The 21,751-nt window shown below is 41.4% G+C and overlaps 1 protein-coding gene and 2 long non-coding RNA genes across 8 annotated transcripts in view; 2 read left to right on the top strand and 1 right to left on the bottom strand.

Annotated features, from left to right (window-relative positions):
• LOC101169660 (stromelysin-3) overlaps positions 1-21,751 on the bottom strand; it is a 67,073-nt gene that overhangs the window by 10,413 nt on the left and 34,909 nt on the right. Inside the window, exons 2-3 of the mRNA XM_023958915.1 lie at positions 12,415-12,641; positions 378-521 (exon numbers count right to left, since the gene is read on the bottom strand). Of these exons, the coding sequence (XP_023814683.1) occupies positions 378-521; positions 12,415-12,641 (371 nt within the window). The remainder of the gene's footprint in view (positions 1-377; positions 522-12,414; positions 12,642-21,751) is intronic.
• On the top strand, positions 3,719-5,904 carry LOC105358090. Its single transcript, XR_002873915.1, has 6 exons — positions 3,719-3,821; positions 4,136-4,315; positions 4,382-4,495; positions 4,591-4,848; positions 4,958-5,580; positions 5,664-5,904. It is a non-coding gene; the product is annotated as an uncharacterized LOC105358090 (long non-coding RNA).
• Positions 14,970-18,246, top strand: LOC105358095. 6 transcript variants are annotated; one of them, XR_002873920.1, is made up of 6 exons: positions 14,982-15,256; positions 15,345-15,380; positions 15,785-15,819; positions 16,316-16,473; positions 16,805-16,900; positions 17,765-18,246. It is a non-coding gene; the product is annotated as an uncharacterized LOC105358095 (long non-coding RNA). The 6 variants fall into 6 exon arrangements; XR_002873917.1 differs by having other exon boundaries at positions 14,970-15,256; positions 15,345-15,819; XR_002873918.1 differs by having other exon boundaries at positions 14,971-15,256; positions 15,345-15,819; positions 16,384-16,473.

Raw genomic sequence — 21,751 nt, 5'->3', positions numbered from 1 at the left:
ACTACCAACCTGAAGACGCTGTGGTCGGGTGGAGCTGCTCGCCCGTCACGCCTCGTCGTGATTGAATGATGAACTTACTGACAAAATCATCTTTTTATCCCCACAAGAATGTTGACATTGATGCCAAATTTAGGAGGTTTTTCTTTTAGAATGTGTTGAGTTTGGACCCAATTAGGAACACGCAGAGAAATCATTATGTGGAAAAACACAAAATGAGGTCTGTCCATCACCCAAACACAATTACCTCCCTATCCCAATTACGCGTGAAGTTAAAAAAATCTCTGGTCTTCACTGACTTTTACACAATATCCCTAACCTATTGTGAGTTACGCGTTTCACCTTAAGACTTTTTTATGCATGAGCATCTGGCCACTCACCTTCTGAAGTCAATTGAGATGTCAGTCTTCCCGCTGCGGACCTCGGTGAATGTGAGTGGAGTCACATCACTCCAGATCTTTAGCGCTTCCCGGAAGATCCGTCGCACCTTCTCCTCCCCCATGTGCGGGGGAGACTTGACGATCCTGCAGGAGAGCAGAGATGTCAGACATAATTTGGGTATAGTCAGAAAAACACTCTTTTTTTCTTTTACTTGTACATCACCAAGGGGAACCTTTTTCAATCTAGAACAATTAAGAAGAAAAAAAAACAGGAGCTCCAGACTCTCTAATTTACTACAAACTTTTTATTAAAACCATAATTAATAGGTTGGAGTTCCGGTGACCTCACTCTACCTAATGGCAGCTTAACGCAGTAGCTCTCTCTATTTTATCTTTTCCACCCCGTAAAAACATAAGATTCTTCTAAGAAAAAGTCGGGAAATAGCATAGGAATAAGCGGGGTGAACATGGGGAAAAAAGAAAAGCAGAAAGGCCCGACAGGGGAACGTACAAATGAGGAAAACGCTGCGGCGGCACCACTAACACAACAACAACAAGCTAACGCTATGGCTAACCCGGGGGAAGGGCCCGGCTCAGCTTTAGCCACAATACTCGGAGAAATACGCGATTTCTGCCGAGAATTCCAAGACTTCAAGTCGCACCTGGCGAGTATCAACAACAAAATAGCTGAAGCTGAGACCCGAATTGATAAAGTGGAAGACCGAGTACAAAACATGGAGCAGGTACTGCTCAAGATGCTAAAGATTGTTAGCAAACAAGAAGAGAAATTTGTGGACCAGGAGAGTCGGGCCAGGAGAAAGAATTTAAGACTTTACAATGTTCCTGAGGGAGCGGAGGGATCCTCCATGCAGGAATTTGTGGACAAAACACTAAAAGACTGTTTAAATCTCCCTCAAGACACCAATCTGAGCATAGAGAGATCACATCGGGCCTTGGGTGCAAAGAGGAGCGGAATAGAAACTCCCCGCTTGACACTTATACGGTTTGCTAGCTTCATTACCAAGGAAGATGTGTTATGCAAAGCCTGGGCAAAAAAGACTGTTCTTCTGAATGGAAGGAGAATATATTTTGACCAGGATTATGCCCCAGCCATTCTACGGAAACGGAAGGACTATGCTGAAGCAAAGAAGGCTTCAAAACAACAAAGCATCAGATTCCAAACGCCATATTCAGCCAATCTGAGGGTCTTCTACCAGGATGGAACTGTGATCTACTCTACTGCGGAGGAGGCGGCCACAGACATGAGAACCAGAGGCTTCCAGGTCATCGAAATTACACCAAGGTAAACCCTTACGGAGCAGCTGTCCCGAACAACCTGGGAGACGATGGTAACACAGCAGCAGCAGCAGCGAGACACAGAGGAGCACCGAGAGGAAATCATCCGCAATGAGGACAAACTGTCCTATTAAAGTCTGTAAGTACTTTTCCCCTAACAGCTGAATGTATGCAAGAAGAGAGACAACGGAGAAACGAATATTAAAAACATAATCAGGGGCCCTTACCCCCGGAGGAAGGGTTCTCCCCTGCTGGTAGGACTTTAACAACATCCCAGTCAGGGTCTGACAGGAACGACCCCAAGCTTGGAATCACGTTCTTTCACTTTTTCAATTTTTTTGTTACTACTGTTCTTTGTTCTTGTTCAGTAAGGGAGTTGACCAGTCAAGAAGTTATTTATATTTTGAAATGTGCAATTATTTTTCCAGAGTGACGAAAAGTATTAAAGTTATTTCTTTTAACCCTTGTGCTATCTTAGATGACCCCCCCTTCCATTGCCGTGTTCTCCCTACCATGACAAAGGTGGATAAAGGTGGAAAGATTTCATGTAATCCATGGACACCAGTGAAGATCACAAATCATTGAAGAAAAAAGGTTCAGAGCACTGTCTAGTGGGTCTAGATGACCCAACTCCCAATGTACAAGCACAAGGGTTAATGTTAATGGACTCACAAATCCTATTGAGCGTAGCAGAGTGCTAACTAAGATGAAGAAAGAGCAGGCACAAGTGGTGTATTTACAAGAAACTCACTTAAATGATGAGGAACATGAAAAATGAAAGAAAATGGGCTATACAAATATGTTTTTCTCCTCATACAAATCTGGCCGCAGGCAAGGCGTGTCAATATTAATCTCCAAAAATTTGAATTTTGAAAAGTCTTTTTAGATTAAGGATAAAGAAGGTAGGTTTGTTTTGGTCCGGAGAATGATTTATGGTAATTTAATTACATTCATTCAATGTATATGCACTACCAGAAAGCGACTTGAGATTCTTTAAAAAAAATTATTAAAATAATGGTTACAGAAACCCAAGGTCTATTGATTTGTGGTGGAGATCTAAACATCAGACTAAGGCCTGACTTGGATAGTTCTAGTGGGAGAATACAAGAGCCAAATACTTTATATAAAAAAGTCTCTGCAATCTTGGAGGAGGTGGGTTTGATAGGCATATGAAGAGATATTTTACCTACAAGGAGAGACTACTCTCATTATTCGGCCCGACACTCAATTTATACCAGAATAGATTATTTCTTAACTTTTGGTAAAGATAAAGATACAATCCAAAGATGTGAAATGGGATCCATAGATATCAGCGATCATTAGGGATGGCCCGTTTGACACGGGGCTTCGGCGCGCGGTTCACCTTCATGAAACAGAGTGTTTCGGCACAATGTTTCGAAGCGTGTGTCAACCAGCGCAGATCACGTGATTGATGACGTATGACGCGCCAAATGCATCACTCACCTGAACCAGGTTTCAGATCTCAGGTGTGTTTGATCAGAAGGGCGCGCTGTTGTCTATAAATACAGATGAATCCCAAACAACGTTTCCCGACCAGTTCTGTTGTTTCCCGTGTATCGTAAGAATCAACGTCATGGCACCCGGTAAAAAGCGTTCTGTGGCTTGGGATCATTTCAACTTGATTTCTCCAAATAAGGTAATACACTATTAACTTTATTTTATTAGTAGCCATTGCTGATTATGTCAGTTTTATAGGTATGTCTGTCAGTTGAAAGGAATCATTTTTATTCTTTCCATTTCTTTTTTAGGTGCAATGTTTAATTTGCAAACATGAATTTGCATTTAATGATAGTACATCCTCCATGATGCGACATCTCCGCTCCGTTCATCATATTGAAACTCCGCAGTCGGCAAATCAAGCCTTCAATCCACCTCATATTGGTAATAAGAATATATCCAACTAATGGCACTCTGAATAAGGACTAAAATGGATAGCTCAGTGGAAAAAGCAGTGACATGTGAATGCTGAGGTTCCAGGTTCGAGGCTCAGCTTCTACAAATAATTTTTTTTTTTCTTCATATGTATATTTTGCAGTGTCAATAAAGCAAGAACTTGATTCTGCATTGGTGGATATGATTGTAATGGATGCACAACCATTTTCAATTGTTGAAGACAAAGGCTTCAAGGTAAGGTGGCTAATATTATATAGCATTTACATTATTTATGTTTTTGTGTACATAATAAGCTGTATTTTATTTGTCACTATTAGGCTTTTGTCGGGGAGCCGGTTTAGCTCGTGCTGGTTTGCAGCGCCTGCCGTCCGTGAAACCAGGGTTCGACTCCGGGCTGCTCCCTGTTCCCTTCTCTACCTCTGCCAGTTCCAAGCCCGGTTTGAGAAGGTTGCGTCAGGAAGGGCATCCGGCGTAAAACATTGCCAAATCTACCATGCGACTCGTTCGCTGTGGCGACCCCTGATGGGAGAAGCCGAAAGTGGAAGAAGGCTTTTGTCAACCTTTTGGACCCATCCTACATAATTCCTAATAGTACAGGAGAAGTACAAAGCCAAAAAGGAGAAGGCTTTAGATGTGGTAAGCAGGGCCTCTGCTGTCAGCCTTACAGCAGATATGTGGACATCCATTAACATGGACGCTTACTTGGCTGCCATTTTATCACCGAGGAGGTAGGTATCCCCTGCTTTGTGCAATGCTTTGGTTTATGTATCTCAGTTTGACTTTGTTCATTCTAGGTGGAGCTGGCCTCTGTGGTCTTGGGGGTTCTGAAGTTTCCCCAAACCCACACTGCAGCTCACTTGGCTGAGGCCAAAAATCTTCTCATGGAAGAATGGGGAATTAAAGGGAAGGTGCGAGCCAGATCAATAAAGTACAAAATCATTCATCAATATGGCCTCCCAATACCTAATATACATGATTTGTGAACATGTAATCTTTCTTCCAGGTGACAGGCCTGGTTACAGACTGTGCTCCCAACATGGTTGCATGTGCTAATATATTACTGCTTCGGCACATAATGTGTTTTGCACATATGCTTAATTTGGTGGTGAAAAAGTCCCTTGCCCAAACCCCTGAACTAGAGGATATCCGAAGTAAGGGGCGTAGGATTGTCGGTCTTTTTAAATCCAGCACCACAGCGAAGGAGAAGCTGTCAGAGATGCAGCGACAGCTGGCCAGGCCAGAGCACAAATTAATACAAGAGGTGAAACATTTTCTTTTTTTTTTTAAATCTAAGATTTTACATATTTTTGCAGTTGTTTATTGTGTTACTTTCTTCTCTCCTTTAAAATGTGCTTGCTGTCTTATCTTAGGTGGAAACAAGATGGAACAGCACATTTAATATGTTGGAAAGGTTGTTTAAGGAGAGAGAGCCACTGGGGGCAGCTCTGGCCACCCTCCATACAGACCTTCCTCCACTCACCTCAGAGGACTACCAGGCCATACACCACTGCTTGAGCATTCTTTCACCGTTTCAATAGGGCACAGTTGAGCTTTCGACAGAAAAACGAGTGTCAGCATCCAAAGTCATTCCCATGGTCAAAATGCTGAAACATTACATCTCAAGCAGGTGTGGTCAGATCACACACCCACTTGGTGAAAAACTGGCCACTAACTTGAAGAACAATCTCCATGAGAGGTTTTCAGCTCTGGAGAAGGTCAATGCTCTGTCAATGGCAACCTTGATGGACCCAAGGTTTAAAGAGCTGGGGTTCTGCAGCCAAGGCTCTGCCCACACGGCCATAGAGCGACTCACTAAAGAGTGTGCTGCAACAATGCAGGCGCTACTTCCAGAGGCACAGCCACAGTCGCCACCTAGAGAAGGTCCTTCAAGTCAGCAGGAAGATGGTGGTCTCTGGGCCCTGCTGGACAGGCATGTGGGGGTTCAACAGCAGGTGACCAGCACAACTGCCAGTGCAACAGTGGAGGTTCAGAGGTACAGTAAAGATTAGAATCCTCATCATAACTTCTGCTCATTTTAGACTGGTGCATGACAATAGGCTATTAATGTCCTTCTAGGTACTTAAAGGAACCTCACATCCCAAGGACTCAGGACCCACTGAGATACTGGGTTACCCACAAGGTTTTATACCCACATCTCTACAAGCTGGCAATGAAGTTTTTATGCACACCAGCTTCATCTGTGCCTTGTGAGAGGATCTTCTCCAAGGCTGGCGAAATCGTCAGCCAAAGACGAAACAGGCTGAAGCCCAGCACAGTGGAGAAAATTCTGTTTTTAAATAAAAATCTATAACATGTATCCCACCCAGTCATGTTAGACCCTGGTTCACAAGCACTCATTCTCACTTTACACATGGCATTCACAATGTAACACAAGCACTTCCTCACAAATCTTCAAACATTGTCTTTGTTTTATTTCCACACTGAAGTGTTACAAGGGCAAGGAACTTAGTGGAGTAGATGATATACGTCCTGTCTGCCACCAGATGCCGCTGTTCTGTGTGGTTTCGAAGCCCCAAATGCTTCATTCATTTTTCTGGCACATTTACACGAAGCCCCATGAGAGCTTCATGGGGTTTCGATTCCCATCCCTAGCGATCATGCACCATTATAACTTACTATTCATTTAAAAACATATCCAAAACTATTCTCTTGGAAACTAAATTCATCCCAGCTCAAAGACATACATATAAATACAAAAAAGAAATAACAAAAGAAATGAACAATTTTCTTAAAATAAATGATAATGGAGAAGTGTCATTTCCAATTCTATGGGACACATTAAAAGCAGTCATATGAGGGAAAATTATATCAATCGCCTCTTATAGGAAGAAAATGCGTAATAGAAAGGCTGAAGAATTACAAAAGAAGTTAACACAACTAGAAAGCAAACATAAAAAGAATCCTTTAACAAGCACGCTGAAACAATTAAAAGAAGTAATAAATGAAATAAATAATCTGAGTAAACAAGAGATAAACAAAAAATTATTGTATTTGAAACAGAAATACTAACAGAAATCCTAACCCTAACCCTAACCCAAATCAATGAAAATTCTAGCATGGAAACTGAAAAAGAAAATCGCTGACAGCACTGTAAGCAAAATCAAACATCCAGAAACTGGAAACATCATGACCAAGTTAAGTGAGATGCATGGGGCATTTGAAGGCATTTTATAAAAAATTATACTCCAAAGTACCTGGTGGGACTGAGGACGAGATTGATCATTTTCTTAACTCTGTAAACCTACCAACTCTGAACGATGGAGAAAATGACAGCAGAGGTCACAGAAATGGAACTTAGGAAAGCCATAAGCCGTTTGAAAACCAATAAGTCACCGGGCTCTGATGGCTTCACCGCAGAGTGGTACAAGGAATTTAAAGATGAGTTGATCCCTTAAATGCTTCCGACATTCAACTGGGTGTTAAAGAAATCCCAAATACCACCAAGTTGGAGTGAAGTCATTATTTTGGCCATTCCCAAAGAAGGTAGCGATAAATCTGAGTGTGGCTCATATAGATCGATCTCTGTCCTTATAGACTACAGACTGTTTAGCTCAATTATGGCCAGGCGAATGGAGGAATTTTAACCCAGTCTGATATGTAACGACCAGACTGGATTCATAAGAAACCGGCAGACACAAGATAATGTGCAGAGCCCTGCATATAATAGAGCAGATACAAACATCTAAAAATGAAGCTATGCTCATGAGTATAGCCGTGGAAAAAGCATTCGACTCAGTAAATTGGGACTTTCTTTATAAAGTACTGACTAAATTTAAGTTGCATAACACAGTCATTGAAACAGTGAAGGCTCTGTATGCCAATCCCACGGCGAGAGTCAAAGTTAATGGTTTTCTCTCAAACAGCGTTTCAATCCTGAGAGGAAATAAACAAGGTTGTGCCTGGTCTCCACTTTTATTCGCCTTATATTTAGAGGCGCTGGCAAAATCAAGTAGACAAAATAAAGACATCAGAGGAAAAAATATTCTAGGAAAGGAACACAAACTTGCGTGTTACGCAGATGATATCCTAATATATTTTGAACAACCTACAAAATCAATACCTGAACTGATGAATCTGTGCAAAAAATTTGGAAACCTATCCGGGTATAAAAACCCGTCCAACCCAGTACCAGCAAGGTGGACCTGATAAAGTGGATAGTGAGTGAATATGTCTATTTTATCATTACAACCTGGAAAATCCCCAAACCAAATAAATATTGCAAAAGTAATTTCAATAAATAAGAGTGGAGACAAAATATCTGTTTATGAGTATTTTCTCTTCGTCCACTCTTTTTTAATCTTAGAAAAAAATTGTAATCATAAATTTGTTTAATTTATTGATAAAGAATCATTACATATGAGAGTCCATTTAGTGTTAGAGAAAATAAACCAAATTTACTGTCTGCATTGAGGCTGTGGAGGAAATCAGCTCCAGACAAAAAGAAATATGCAGCTGGAATTTTTATTAACTTAAAAAAGCATTCGACCCTGTCAATCATGACATCTTACTTGACAAAATGAAAGTATATTGGACAAGAGGAGTAGCTCTAAGCTCAGTTAAAAGCTATTTAACGGGACGAAAACAGTTTGTCAAGACTGAAGAATCTATATCGGATGCTACAGAGAATATTGGCGTGCTGTCCTACACGAATAAAATCTGGGCCTGTTACTCTTCAACATTCAATGTTTCACAACTGCTAAGACTCATTATTTCCAGATGATACAAATATATATAATTTAAATAATTTTTCTTTTATCTTCAATGATTCGTGATTTTTCATGAAATCTTTCCACCTTTATCCACCTTTGTCATGGTAGGGAGAACACGTCAATGTAAGAGGGGGGGGGGGGGTCATCTAAGTTGGCACAAGGGTTAAAGAATATATCTGTAGATATTTTTTATACTGCTCTTTAATATTACCATATTTTACCGACTGTACACAAATTTGGAGAACAGCATTCCCCCCATGTTCCCGGGGGTTAAGAACTAGAGACACCCTGAAAACGCCAAATCCACGAATACTGAGAACCACCCCTACCCCCTTGACCGTCCCTGATCCTTACTCATCTAAAACTCTTCACACACCCTCTCATACACACATACACACATTTTGCAAGGAAGGTGGGACCTAGGACCATCTGTCCCCTACCCTTTCCCTGCTGGGGGGTACGGGGCCCTTGGCAATGGCGACCGTGTCCCTTGGGTGCCGGCTGTCCCCGGCGGTGCTCTCTCCGCGCGGGTAGGGGGTTCACATTACACCTGAGCCGGGGGTGTCCGTGGGGGGTAGGTTCTGGTCCTTGCCCCTGAGCGCTGGGCCCCGCCAAATTTCCAACTGTGGCCGAGCCTGGTCGGGCCATGTTTACAACATCCCTTGTGGGCCCCTCTTGTCCCCGGGGTGCTCCCCTTCTGGGCGGGGACGGCTGGCCCCTGCCTTGCTCCTCCCTGGACCAAACGTGGGCCGTGTGGGTGGCTGCCTGGAGTGTGGAGCGGGTCTCCCTTGGGGGGGTCCTGGCTCGTACCTGGGGTTGGGGCGGGGGGATGCCCCACCACACCCGGAACTCCTGGGTGGTGGTGGGGTGCTAGTCTGGGGCTGTGGGCACCCTTCTCGGGTGGGGCCCTGCGTTGGGCTCTACCGGCGCGGCGGGGGGGGCTGCTCTCCTGGTTGGGCTGGGGCGGCACTCTCTTTCCCCCCCGTGCCTCCTTGCTCTCTGGCTTTGGGGGCCTCGCGGTGGTCCTGCTGGCCCTGGCCTGGGTGGCGGTCGGATGTGATTGCCCGGGGGGCGGTTTTTTCCTGCTACCTGCTGTGGCGTTGGGGGGTTCCGGCTGCCGTGGCTGCTGCGGCGGGGGTCTTGGTGTGGGGATGGCTGGGCACTCTCCCTCCTTCTTTACACATTCCACCATCCATTTTAGAAGAACATAAACACTCACCTGAGCACAGGTGTTAGCTCACCTTTGCACTAACAGTTTGCATGATAGAATGAATGAAATATTTCACACTAGTTGGTTTTAAGGCATAAGTATGCGTGTGTGAACACTATCTGTTTTGTGTGCATGTTGACATGTGGACATTTTGCAGCTAACAGGTGTGTTTATAACATTTGAGTGTGTGTGTGGACAGGCCCTGCCCTTTTTGTACTACATTTGAACCTTACCGTAATGATAAACAACCAGTAAACTTGTTGCTTTATGCTGCTTCATGGTCTTATCCCCCCCCTCCTATTATCACCCTCTTACCCCCCCCCCCCCCCCTCTCTAACATCCCTCTCTCTTCTTCCCTTCTTTCCTTTTCCGTCCGGTCCAACACCAAAGATTTTCAAACATGGTTAAAATTAATAAAGTTTGGCCTCAATTCCAAAAGGGGTTTATTCAGACATACCTCTGGTTTGTCTGAAGATTAACAACCCCTGTTGTTAAAGTAAAATATGTCCAACACAAGAGGTCTTCAGTTCTCATCTGCCTGCCCAGCTGGTGGACAGGACAAGTTAAAAAAAAAAACTCTTCTGATACATTTCTGATGGTTTTTAAACATTTATCAAAGAAGATTGGAATATTTCTCAACATAAGTTCTATTCAGATCAATAGACTGTACTGTAGCCTACTTTATAACATTAGGAGTGTCTGTCCGTCTCTCTGTGCCTTAAATTAGGAGTCCGTTCTTCCTCCTTCATCAGTTCAGTGCTAGAGGTCATCTTCTTCCAGAAGAGGCTGGTTTCATCCATCATTCATTCATCCGGATGATAATTATTGTCCGTGAATATCTTCTTCAGCGTTTCAGGAGATTTTGTGGCCTCCTCTGAGTGTGCTGAGGCACAAACTTCAAACAGGAACCAGTGGTAACAGATGTGAAATATTCTTTAGCGACCAGTGAGGAAGCTGAGGGGCTGGTGTGCTCTTCATCTCCGTCCCCCCTTCCTCAGAAATTCCCCTAGAACCTTCTTCGGACGCAAAAGTGTCTTAAAATTTCTGAGCTTTTGTGAGGAACTGGAGGAGTCATGTGACTGGAAAAAAATCTGCAAATATGTGAAAACACATACAAGTGGGGGAACACTGCAATGATTGTGAGACTTCCCTGAATCCTTTGTCATTCTTTGTTTGGAAAAAGGTAGTTTGCCCTATCTGGGTGGGTGTAGTGTCCCTGCCCCAGGTGGAGGAGTTTCAATTTCTTTAGGTCTTGTTCATGAGTGCGGTAAGATCGGACTGTGAGATTGACAGGCGGATTGGGGCGGCGTCTGCTGTTTTGTGATCGTTGCACCGGTCCATTATGGTAAAGAGAGAGCTGTCTCCTAATACTCGCCTATGGTCATGAAACCACCTGGTTAACTGCCAGGGATTCACAGTCCTGAGCCCTGGGCCACAGCTGAAATACATGGCCCCTGCGGCTGAAGTAAGTTTTCTCTCCATGGTGGCAGCCAGGCACTCCATTAGGCTCACAGAACAAACTCCAGTTAGCACCGGGGGGGCATTCCTGCTTGATTTCTAACATACCATGCTCCAGCATGTTTGTTGGACACACCTTGTCTAGGTAATCAACCATGCGATGACACCGTCCCTTACATCGACTACATCTGTGAATCTCCACTCTGGTCATTTCTGATGCGTCTTAGTAGCACCAACCTCTTTCTCATCAGGACCAGAGGACGGGAACATATTACACCGGTTTTAAAATCGCTGCATTGGCTCCCTGTGCGTTTCAGGATTGATTTTAAAATTCTTTTAATGGTTTATAAATGCTTTTATGGTCTTGGGCCTTCTTATTTAAATGATATTTTTCTAAATATGAGCCCTTGTGGACCCTGAGGTCCTCTGGTTCTGGCATCTTAGTTGTTCCTAAAATGAGGACCAAAACTCACGGTGAGGCTTCGTTCCACCATCACAGTCCTCGCCTGTGGAACAGTCTGCCAGAGAACCTCAGAGACTGTAGAGGCTCAAGACCCACCTTTATAATCTAGCTTTTAGTTGATTTTAACTGTTAATTCATTCTATTAGTTTTAGTCTAGGCTATTTTATGTATTTAATGTAAATTGTATGTTTTTATATACATCTTATGTCTTTAATTTTAGCATCTCATGATTTTAGCCTCAGTGTTTCTTGTGGGGATCTTTTCCTCCAGGGCTGCCGGCTCGGTCGGTGGTTGTTGCTGCAGTTGTTGCCCTTGCTGGGGCAGCTGGAGTTTAACTTTACACCCTCACGGCTGTGAAGTGGACCCCGCTGTTGTCCCGGTCTGGGGGGGCACTGTGGTGATGCTCCAATGGCCAATCTGGCTCCTGGTATGAAAGGATTCCCAAATACTGTTTCCTCAGCAGAGCCAAGCCTTACTTGTTTGTTTATTTCTTTATTTATTATTTCTTTATTTGTTTATTTTTACAGTTACATAGTCATCATTCATTGTACCTGGGGGTCATGGGTCGTATGTTTTTACAGAAGGGAGTGGGAAGGGTAAAGGGGGGGTTGGGTTTTTACTGTCATGTTGTGTGTTCTGTTTTTAATGTAAAAGCGCTTCGAGCTGTGCAATGTATGAAAAGCACTATTTTATAAATATAGTTTGATTTGATCTTCACTATTCAAATAATTACAATCTGCCTCCCTGCATTTTACTTCCAAAAACTCTAACGAAGATTTAAGTTTCTGTTTAAAAAAATAATGTAAAAACAATCTTTACAAATAAAGTCTAGATTTTCGGCTGCACAGTTCCAGGGGCCAACATTAAAACCTGAGGCAGTGAACAGAAACCAAGTTCTGCTCTTAATCTCTGGGTTACTTAACGTGACATGCTGGGGGTGGGGTGGGGGTATAAAAAAAAGAATACTTGTAGGTGAGGTCCGTCTTGTCCAAACGTCCTCCGTGCAGCACAAAGCGTCTTTGTCGGAGCAGACCCGGATGATGGACTTTTCTCTGGGGGGGGTAGTCTGGCACGCCACAGCGTGGTTGGTTCCCTGAAGTAGACGTGTTGGCGGGTAAACTCCCCATCCTCAGCAAGGCTTCTGAATGTGAGACTGCCCTCCTTGCTTTTAGGAGTGGGATCTTCTCAGAGACCTGAAACAACAGTGAAGCTTGTTACCAAGGAAACTGGTCAAACAAAGCAGGTCACCCTAAAACAACAACCCCCCACCTCCTATGCTTGTCTTTGTCTACCATAAAATGTCCATAAACATTTATGGAAAGTTTAGCAGCTGCATGGCTTGGTTGGCTGCGTGTAGGACTGGTGCATCTGAAATCAGGGTTTGATTCCCAGGGAGCATGAGGACCTTAATTCATTGAGGGTCTCTGAGCAACACCCCTCACACTTCTGCCTAACTATGCAGCCACAAGGGGGCCCTAGTCTAGTTCTTCCTGTGCCAGTCCCCAGCCCGGGTTAAATACACAGTTTTGTCATAAGGGCATCCAGCGTAGGAATCTCTGCCAAAACCACCTGTACGGATCAGTGACAGCTGATTCGCTGTGGCGACCCCTGAAGGGATATCCTGAATACAACATTTATGGAAAGTTTTTTTTGTTTAGGTCATACACTTAATCATGTTTGTGAAAAAGCCACTCCAGTAAGCTTCTTACTTTGATTTTAGGGTAAACTTGCAGCAACACTCCTGTAGTGAAAACTGTAAACAGTTTTGAACTCATTTCCCCTCAAGGTGCCATTTGTTGCTTTGGTTTAGCTTATCGGATGATGCAGATGATGAGCATCTTCATTCATCAGGAACATGCTTTGGTTATTTGAGTTTCCTTGAGCTTTCCTCCCTGCCAGTTAGTTATTATTATGTATTATTATATGAATTTGTTGAAAAACTGTATGTCAGGTTATGTGAAGCATCAAATCACCTGACATACAGTTTGTCAACAAATTCATATAATAATGCAAATCAAAGAAATGGAGGGACGATCTGAGGAGAAAATGAAATAAAGAGAATCATTTTGAACTCATTCAACCCACCTCAACGAGCCACAAACTTTAAAAGGCAGTTTGTCCCTGAACGTCCCTTGTTACAGATGCCCCCTTTCATCATGCATCCATCCATGCATCCATCCATCCATCCAAGCATCCATCCATTTATCCATCCATGCATCCATCCATCCTTGCATCCATTCAACCATCCATCCATCCATCCATGCATACATGCATCCATCCATCCATCCATCCATCCATCCATCCATCCATCCAAGCATCCATCCATCCATGCATCCATCCATCCAAGCATCCATCCATCCATCCATCCATCCATGCATCCATCCATCCATCCATGCATGCATCCATCCATGCATCCATCCATCCATCCATCCATCCATCCATCCATCCATCCATCCATCCATCCATCCATCCATCCAAGCATCCATCCATCCATCTATCCATCCATGCATCCATCCATGCATCCATCCATCCATCCATCCATGCATCCATCCATCCATCCATCCATCCATCCATCCATCCATCCATCCATGCATCCATCCATCCATCCATCCAAGCATCCATCCATCCATGCATCCATCCATCCATCCATGCATGCATCCATCCATGCATCCATCCATCCATCCATCCATCCAAGCATCCATCCATCCATCTATCCATCCATGCATCCAAGCATCCATCCATCCATCCATCCATCCAAACATCCATCCATCCATCCATGCATACATGCATCCATCCATCCATCCATGCATGCATCCATCCATCCATCCATCCATCCATCCATCCATCCATCCAAACATCCATCCATCCATCCATCCATCCATGCATCCAAGCATCCATCCATCCATCCATCCATCCATCCATCCATCCATCCAAACATCCATCCATCCATGCATCCATCCATGCATCCATCCATCCATCCATGCATACATGCATCCATCCATCCATCCATGCATGCATCCATCCATCCATCCATCCATCCATCCATCCATCCATCCATCCAAACATCCATCCATCCATGCATCCATCCATGCATCCATCCATCCATCCATGCATACATGCATCCATCCATCCATGCATCCATCCATCCATCCATCCATCCATGCATACATGCATCCATCCATCCATCCATGCATGCATGCATGCATCCATCCATCCATCCATCCATCCATCCATCCATCCATCCAAGCATCCATCCATCCATCCATCCATCCATCCATCCATCCAAGCATCCATCCATCCATCCATCCAAGCATCCATCCATCCATCCATCCATCCATCCATCCATCCATCCATCCATGCATCCATCCATCCAAGCATCCATCCAAGCATCCATCCATCCATCCATCCATCCATCCATCCAAGCATCCATCCATCAATCCATCCATCCATCCATCCAAGCATTCATGTAATACAGTCTGGGTATGTTCAGAACATTTGTGGAAACACACTGTAAACCCGAATAGTCCAATGAGCTCAAAAGTTTTATAATCACTGAACTCAAAAGTAACAAACAAGTTGAGTCATCTTAAAACCTATAAGCCGATTCAACTTTTGCCACAGTTATATGTTTATTGGACTAAAACATTTTGAGTAAATGAAACCTTGGAGTCAAAACTTATGAGTAATGAGACGTGATGACGTCATAACGTACGCCCATGAACGTGAACTCAGCCACAGAAGTCTTCAAGATGGCGGAGGTCTGATGCGAGTGTCAGCTGGCCCAAGTTGATAACGCACATACGTCTAGGTAAGTCATATTGTTTTATTTTTTATTATATTTTACGACTTTCGCCTCTGTATTATATATTTGTTGCTTCTTTTGATGTTCCTTCAAGTATATCCTTTGTATTCATGACGTGCTCCACGAGTTTGTATGTATCTTCGAATAATATTTGTTCTGAATTAAACAATTATGTATGTTTTGCAGTATCATGTCATCAGAGAATTATTGCTTGTGGTTAAAAGAAGTTGTTGGGGCAAAGTTTCAAGTTTTACTTTTACCGAGTTGGTTGGCGCACATTTTAAATTATCTAACCGTTACTAGCTGACCGTTACTACTAGCTAACCGCTAGCTAGCTCTGGCAGAGCGGCTGCCACAGCCACATATACGACTCGGTGGGAATTGCCTTTTTTTTCTACTACTTTTTACCATAGGCTCTGTGATTTGGTAATCGTTATTTTTTTGTGTAACTTGTATTTCACGTAGTAACCTAATAAATGCAAATGTGGGCTAAGCTAGCTGCCTTACGCTAACATGTTCTCGTATCTTCTTTAGTGAACCGGCGGTGCGTTTGAAAAATAAGAGCGGAGGTAAGTTTTGATTGTAAATAACATGGCTGCAATATTTAAGACACGAGCAGCTCCCAGTCCCACGAATCCTCCGGCTATGGAGAACATTTGACCTTATTGACAAATTAAATTAATTATAAATAAGTAAAAATGTCTAAGCTACCTTAATGTTAATGTAGCAGTTATAACTTTGTCCTGAATTGGGCTCGAGTTAAAATACTAAAATGTATCATAAAGTTTGCTTAAGACTCAAAAACTGTATTTTGGCCAATGGTTTGGTTGTGATTTGTGTTTCACAATGTCAAATATTTTAAAATAACTTTTTTGTCTCTTCCTAAAACATCCTCAATGTCATTCTAGCTAATGCACAAGTATTTAAAAAATATTAATATAAATCATAGATTACATATTGTGGACAGAGTATTGAGGCCATTGTAAAATGCAGCGGTTTTTCCAAGCTACCAGTAGCTTGAAAAAGCTTTAAAATGTGTTTAACATTTTAAAAAAATTTTTGTAGATGTGAGCTGAGTTTCATCGCATCACAAATGTCAAACTGTTAAAACAGTTTTATTTTGACCTGGACAGACAGACGCCACGGATGCTGATCTTTTTGAGACAGAAGGCAGCACGAACCGGAAGGCTCTATGCGACTTTCTGCACCTCTATGATAAACAGGTGAGGTGTAACTGCATGGCATGATCAACATTATGCATTAGTATAGCTAAAAGAATGGGCTGACTTGGATTGATTCATATTAATTACTGAGTGTTTCTAATTCAGTGAATGACTGTAAATGTTTACTTCACTGGAGAAAAAAACATCAATGTTGATCCAAATGCATTTGTAAATATGAATTTAATGTCATCTTATGTTTGGTATATTTTTTGAAATAACTGTACAATTTTAAGATTATTAAAAAGACTAGATGAACTGAACTGAGCCAGACCAAAGGGTGCAGTCATTTGAAATATGTTTGCCATATTAATTTGTCTTTGTCTCTGTGCAGCAAGAGCAGACTGCTGATGTCAAAGGTACTCCTGTCCTGTACTGGCTTCCCATATACAAACGTGAGGAGGACCCACAGTTCTTCAAAGTTTGGAATGTAAGTACTTTATGATGGATATGCTGGTTAATACTCCAGCTGTGTGGGTAATACAACTTAACCATAAAGTCATGCCAAAGCAATATTATGTGGCAGAGCACATAGTCTCCTAAAATATTGCACTCCAGCTCATCTGTGCTCCTGTACCTGACCGTGGACCTCGCCTCTGACTCATCTCGGGCCCACAGCCGTCCCCTATTTCATCTGGATGACGCCAATCTGCTGGACTTAAAAAATGCAGTTGTTGAGCTAGAAAATGTAATTCTTCTCAAAGAGTTCTGGTACATCGCCTGTCCGTCCTGGGGAGGAGTTTTTTTTTATTTTATTTTTATAAAGGAGTTTTTACTAACTGTGTAAAAGGGTCTAATGGCAGGGATGTGATGTGTGTAAATGTGATCCTGTTTTCAGATGTCATATTTTTTTGTGTACAGTGCCTTATGGAATCATGAGGACTCTTACAAATAGTCTTATTTTGATTCCATTTGATTTTTTATTATATAAGCTCTGTTCTTCCAGATCCTTTTCAAGCAATAAATCAAGCTCTACATGACTTTAGTTAAAGATCACTGTATTGAATTAAGCAAATGTGATTTAATTGACGTTTTTGTTTTATTTTCTGTCTTTTTAATCTATGCATTTCATCATTTCTGTAATGAGTTTGATAAATATGTGTAAATTTTTTATTGCTTTGACTACAATCCTTGAAATCATTAATTTAAATCAATTTTAATAATTTTCCTGATGTGTAATTTCTGACCTTCTCTTAAAATGTCAATTTCAGGTTGTAGTTTTTGCATAAAGTTTTCTTCCCTCAAGCGATCAATTCTCTCTCTTTAATACTACACTGTATTTTTTCCTTTGCAGATTAAAGAGTCACCAGAGGCAGACATCAGCAGCACCTCTGTTGGCATTCTGACCGTCAGCAACAACAATACAAGTTCAGTGCATTTCTGTCCCCTCAGTACAGCAGTTGTGGTGGAAGATGAGCTTGTGGTAGGCAAATTTCCTAAATGGGTATTTTTTTTGAGCGCTAATGTTTATAGGGAAATGGCAGCCTAAGAAAATACTGTTTTATGTGGGAAAAGTATAAAAAAAAAAGGCTGATAAACAATTTTTGCTTTTCTTGAAATGTAAGAATGCTCTTTTTTTATGAAGTTGTATAAGGAAATGGTGTAAAAAAGATTAGAGCTCATTTTTTGCTTTTCTTGAAGACTGATTTATTTATTTTTTATGGCTTGTGCACTTTTTCTTAACACAAATTGTGCTTTGTTTTACCTTTTTGTAGTACCACAAGTTGTTCAAATGTACTTGTGTAAGGTGGTTTAAAAATAAACTTGCAATTACAATTCTGCCTCAGTTTTTCTTTTGTAAAAATGGCCGTGACTAAGAAGGACAAATAAGACTAGTTTAGACTTCAAATGATTAATTTTGAGTTGAGATATATTAAAGTTTTTTAGTTAATTAACTAATGTATTAAGGTTCAATAAAAACAAAATATTCTAGTTCAGTAAAGTAAGAATCTTTAAGTTAGTTAAATAAAAAGTTATAGTTTAATTTTAGTTAAATTGTTTTATTTTATTCAACTCAAAGATTTTAAGTTCAAATAACTTATACTTTTTAAGTAAGTCAACTTAAAAATTATTATGTAATCTGTTTCCTCAAAAATTTTGAGTTCACTGGACTTATTCGGGTTTACAGTGCACATTTTGATAAGAGGCCAGACTGTTGACTTGAAACCCGGAACCATAACATCTATGTTACACAAATTGATCACTCACATGAATCAGTAGGATAACTCTATTGTTTGTTTGTTTTTTAAGGGAAAATGTGTCGTTGAACTTTGGACTTATCGTTGACTTACAATTGATTTATTAATATTATTGATAATAATTGACTTATTATTGATGTATTATCATTTATTGTTATTGACTTACTAATGATTTATTATTATTATTATTATTTATTATAAATTCATTATTATTATTATTATTGACTTATTATTTATATATTGTTATTATATTTTGTTATTATTGACTTACTATTGACTTACTGTAGGGCTTTTCTAAATAATTTAAATTACATGTCAAAGAGGTCTAAAACTTCTACATGTTTAAAAATTATTTTGAAAAATTCTTTGTGATAATTTTTTTATTTGTAAGAAGTCCTGCAATTATGCATTTCAGAGTAGTGGCTGTAATCTTTTTGTAGAGGATGGAAATCTCTCCACACATCAATAAATCCCATTCATTTCCACATATTTTTTACTAATTTTGAGGTTGTTTTTTTATTTCTATTCTTACTGGTTGTGTCTAGGTTATAGTCCATAATCACATTTAAATCCCCTCCACAGATGCATATACCTTCAGCTTCAATTGCAATAGTGTCAAACAAAAGTTTGAAAAATTCTGTAGTACTTTCTGGTGGAGCATAGACATTTCCCAGCGTTATTGTTGCCTGGTCAATTACTCCTTTAATTATAATAAATCGCCCTTCTTTATCTTTAACCTCCCTTTTACATGTGAACTGAACTGTGTTCACTATCAATATTGCTACTCCTCGTTTCCGTGGATTGGTGTGTGAGCTATAGAATGCGTTCTTGAACCAAAACTTTTTCAATTGTTCGTGTTCTGCATTTGTCAAATGGGTCTCTTGCAGGAAGTTTATCTGCTTTTTTTCTTTCTTTAATTTAGTCATAATTTTGGCCCTTTTGACTGGGTTTCCCAGACCATTTACATTTATAGACAGGAGATGGTTTTCATTTCTTTTAGTATCCATAAATGGTTATAGAGTCTTTAACAAAATAATTCGATCTGTAGGTTTCTAGATGTACCTTCTTCAACCAATAACTTAAACAAACATTTAGAACACATTTTAACTATATACATGAACAGATGCTTCCATGAAGGAAAGTCAACGTTAATAGTAGTATTAAGTCGGCTCCCTTCTTGTTTTAAGGGGTAATACCTCACAAAGAGAGAGGGCCCCTTGCTAGTGATGAGATTCATCCCATACCGGATTACTTTACCCATCCTAGTCCGCACAACATATTCACATTCCCACATATCCAACATTTCTCGGGTTTAATACCCATCAAGGCAAAGCATATTAACAGGTCATATTCCAATTTAGATGTCAACTATAATTATTCACTTAAAAGTATTTATTTATTTATTTTTACTCATCCTTCGTTTGTGTTCTTGTGCTGAAATTCCTGGAGCTGTGCGCGTGCTCGTCTGGCCACTTGTCCTGGTCTCTCTTTCCTGCTCGGTTTCCACGTAGCGACTCCAGTTGACAGTAGTTTCTCCGCCTGAGCAAACTCCCTGGAGTGTCCCACCGGGTCTTCCACCTCGTATCCTCTCTTCCTCAGATCGTCGGTCGCGTCATCGGCATCCGCGTATGTTCCAACTCCGCCCGGCCAGTGCACGCGCATTTTATTGAAGGGAGTTTGGAAGCGGACTCCTTCTCTCTTTAACACCTTTTTGATGTTTATGCATGCTTTGCGTTGTTGCAGAACGCTCTCTGCGTAGTCATGATCGAAAAAGACTCTTTTCTCTCTTTTTGTCCCACGCATTTTTGATTATCAAGTCTTTTACGGTGAATTGTTGAAAGCATATTACAATAGACCGTGGAGGATGACTTGCCTTTGGCTTTGGAGCTAAAGCTCGATGGGCTCTCTGAATCTGGAGATCCATGTTTAGTGAAAACTCCTCTTTGAGCCATCTGTCAATAAAAGCAGCCATGAGTTTTCTTGTCACCTCCGCCTCCTCTTTGACACCGTAGATGTGCAGGTTATTCCGCCTTGATCTCGATTCCAAGTCATCCAACTTTTCCTTCATCTTTTTCTGATCTTTCATTAAATCACACAGCACACTATTCGCTCCACGTTTCCATCTCCTCCGTCTGCGCCGCAGCTGCGTTTATCTTTTCTTGTAGTTTGTTCATCTCTGTTGATATTTTGGAAAATTTCTGATTGATGTCCTCCCTGAATTCGGATAATTTGTCACTCATTTGAGCCGTGATGTCATCTTTGAATGTTTTCAAGTCAGCCTTCATTTCGCTATGCAAACTCTGGATTTGTTTGCTAATGCAATTTAGGCTGCTCTGAAAGTTAGCCATGTCAGCTTCTGGTGCTAGCATGCCTTCCTTCACGTTGTCCTTGTCTTCTTTGCTTTGTGTGGTTGGGTTCTTCTTCTTTTTTGAAAGGCCCCCGCTCATATTGTTGCTTTCTACTCCTTGTATTGTCGTGCTCCTCGAGTTTTTGGTGGAGTTTATCCTTATTTTGGAGTTGGTTAGTGGGAGCTGTCTTTTCACGCCTCCATGTGCTGCAACGGTCACCCGGAAGTCCCAGATGGAATGTTTTAATGGCTTTCTTATTGTCAGAGTTTCTCATTGTGTCCATGTATTGTTTGGGCTCATTGACAAAGATGGAAAAATGAGGGCTATGATTTGTAACTTTGGATTTAGGAATGTGCCATTTGCATAAAAACAATAAAAGGTTATCCCTTGTGCTATCTTAGAAGACCCCCCACCCCCCCACCCTTCCATTGAGGTGTTCTCCCTACCATGACAAAGGTGGATAAAGGTGGAAAGATTTCATGGAATCCATGGACACCAGTGAAGATCACAAATCATTGAAGAAAAAAGGTTCAGAGCACTGTCTAGTGGGTCTAAATGACCCAACTCCCAATGGTAAAGTGCCTAGGATAGCACAAGGGTTAATGATGTAGAATTGTTCTTTTTTATGAGATGGACAGTGGGTGAGGCCAAACATAACATGTTCTAAGTACAGGCGGAAGTCTGGGTCAATGTGGGCGGAAATGAAATGACAAACTTTAGACGAGAAACTAGAGG

The sequence above is a fragment of the Oryzias latipes genome, chromosome 9 (assembly GCF_002234675.1).
Source record: "Oryzias latipes chromosome 9, ASM223467v1".
NCBI classification, from domain to species: Eukaryota; Metazoa; Chordata; class Actinopteri; order Beloniformes; family Adrianichthyidae; genus Oryzias; species Oryzias latipes.
Note: the sequence above shows the minus strand (reverse complement) of the source record. Positions and strands in the feature narration are given on the sequence as shown.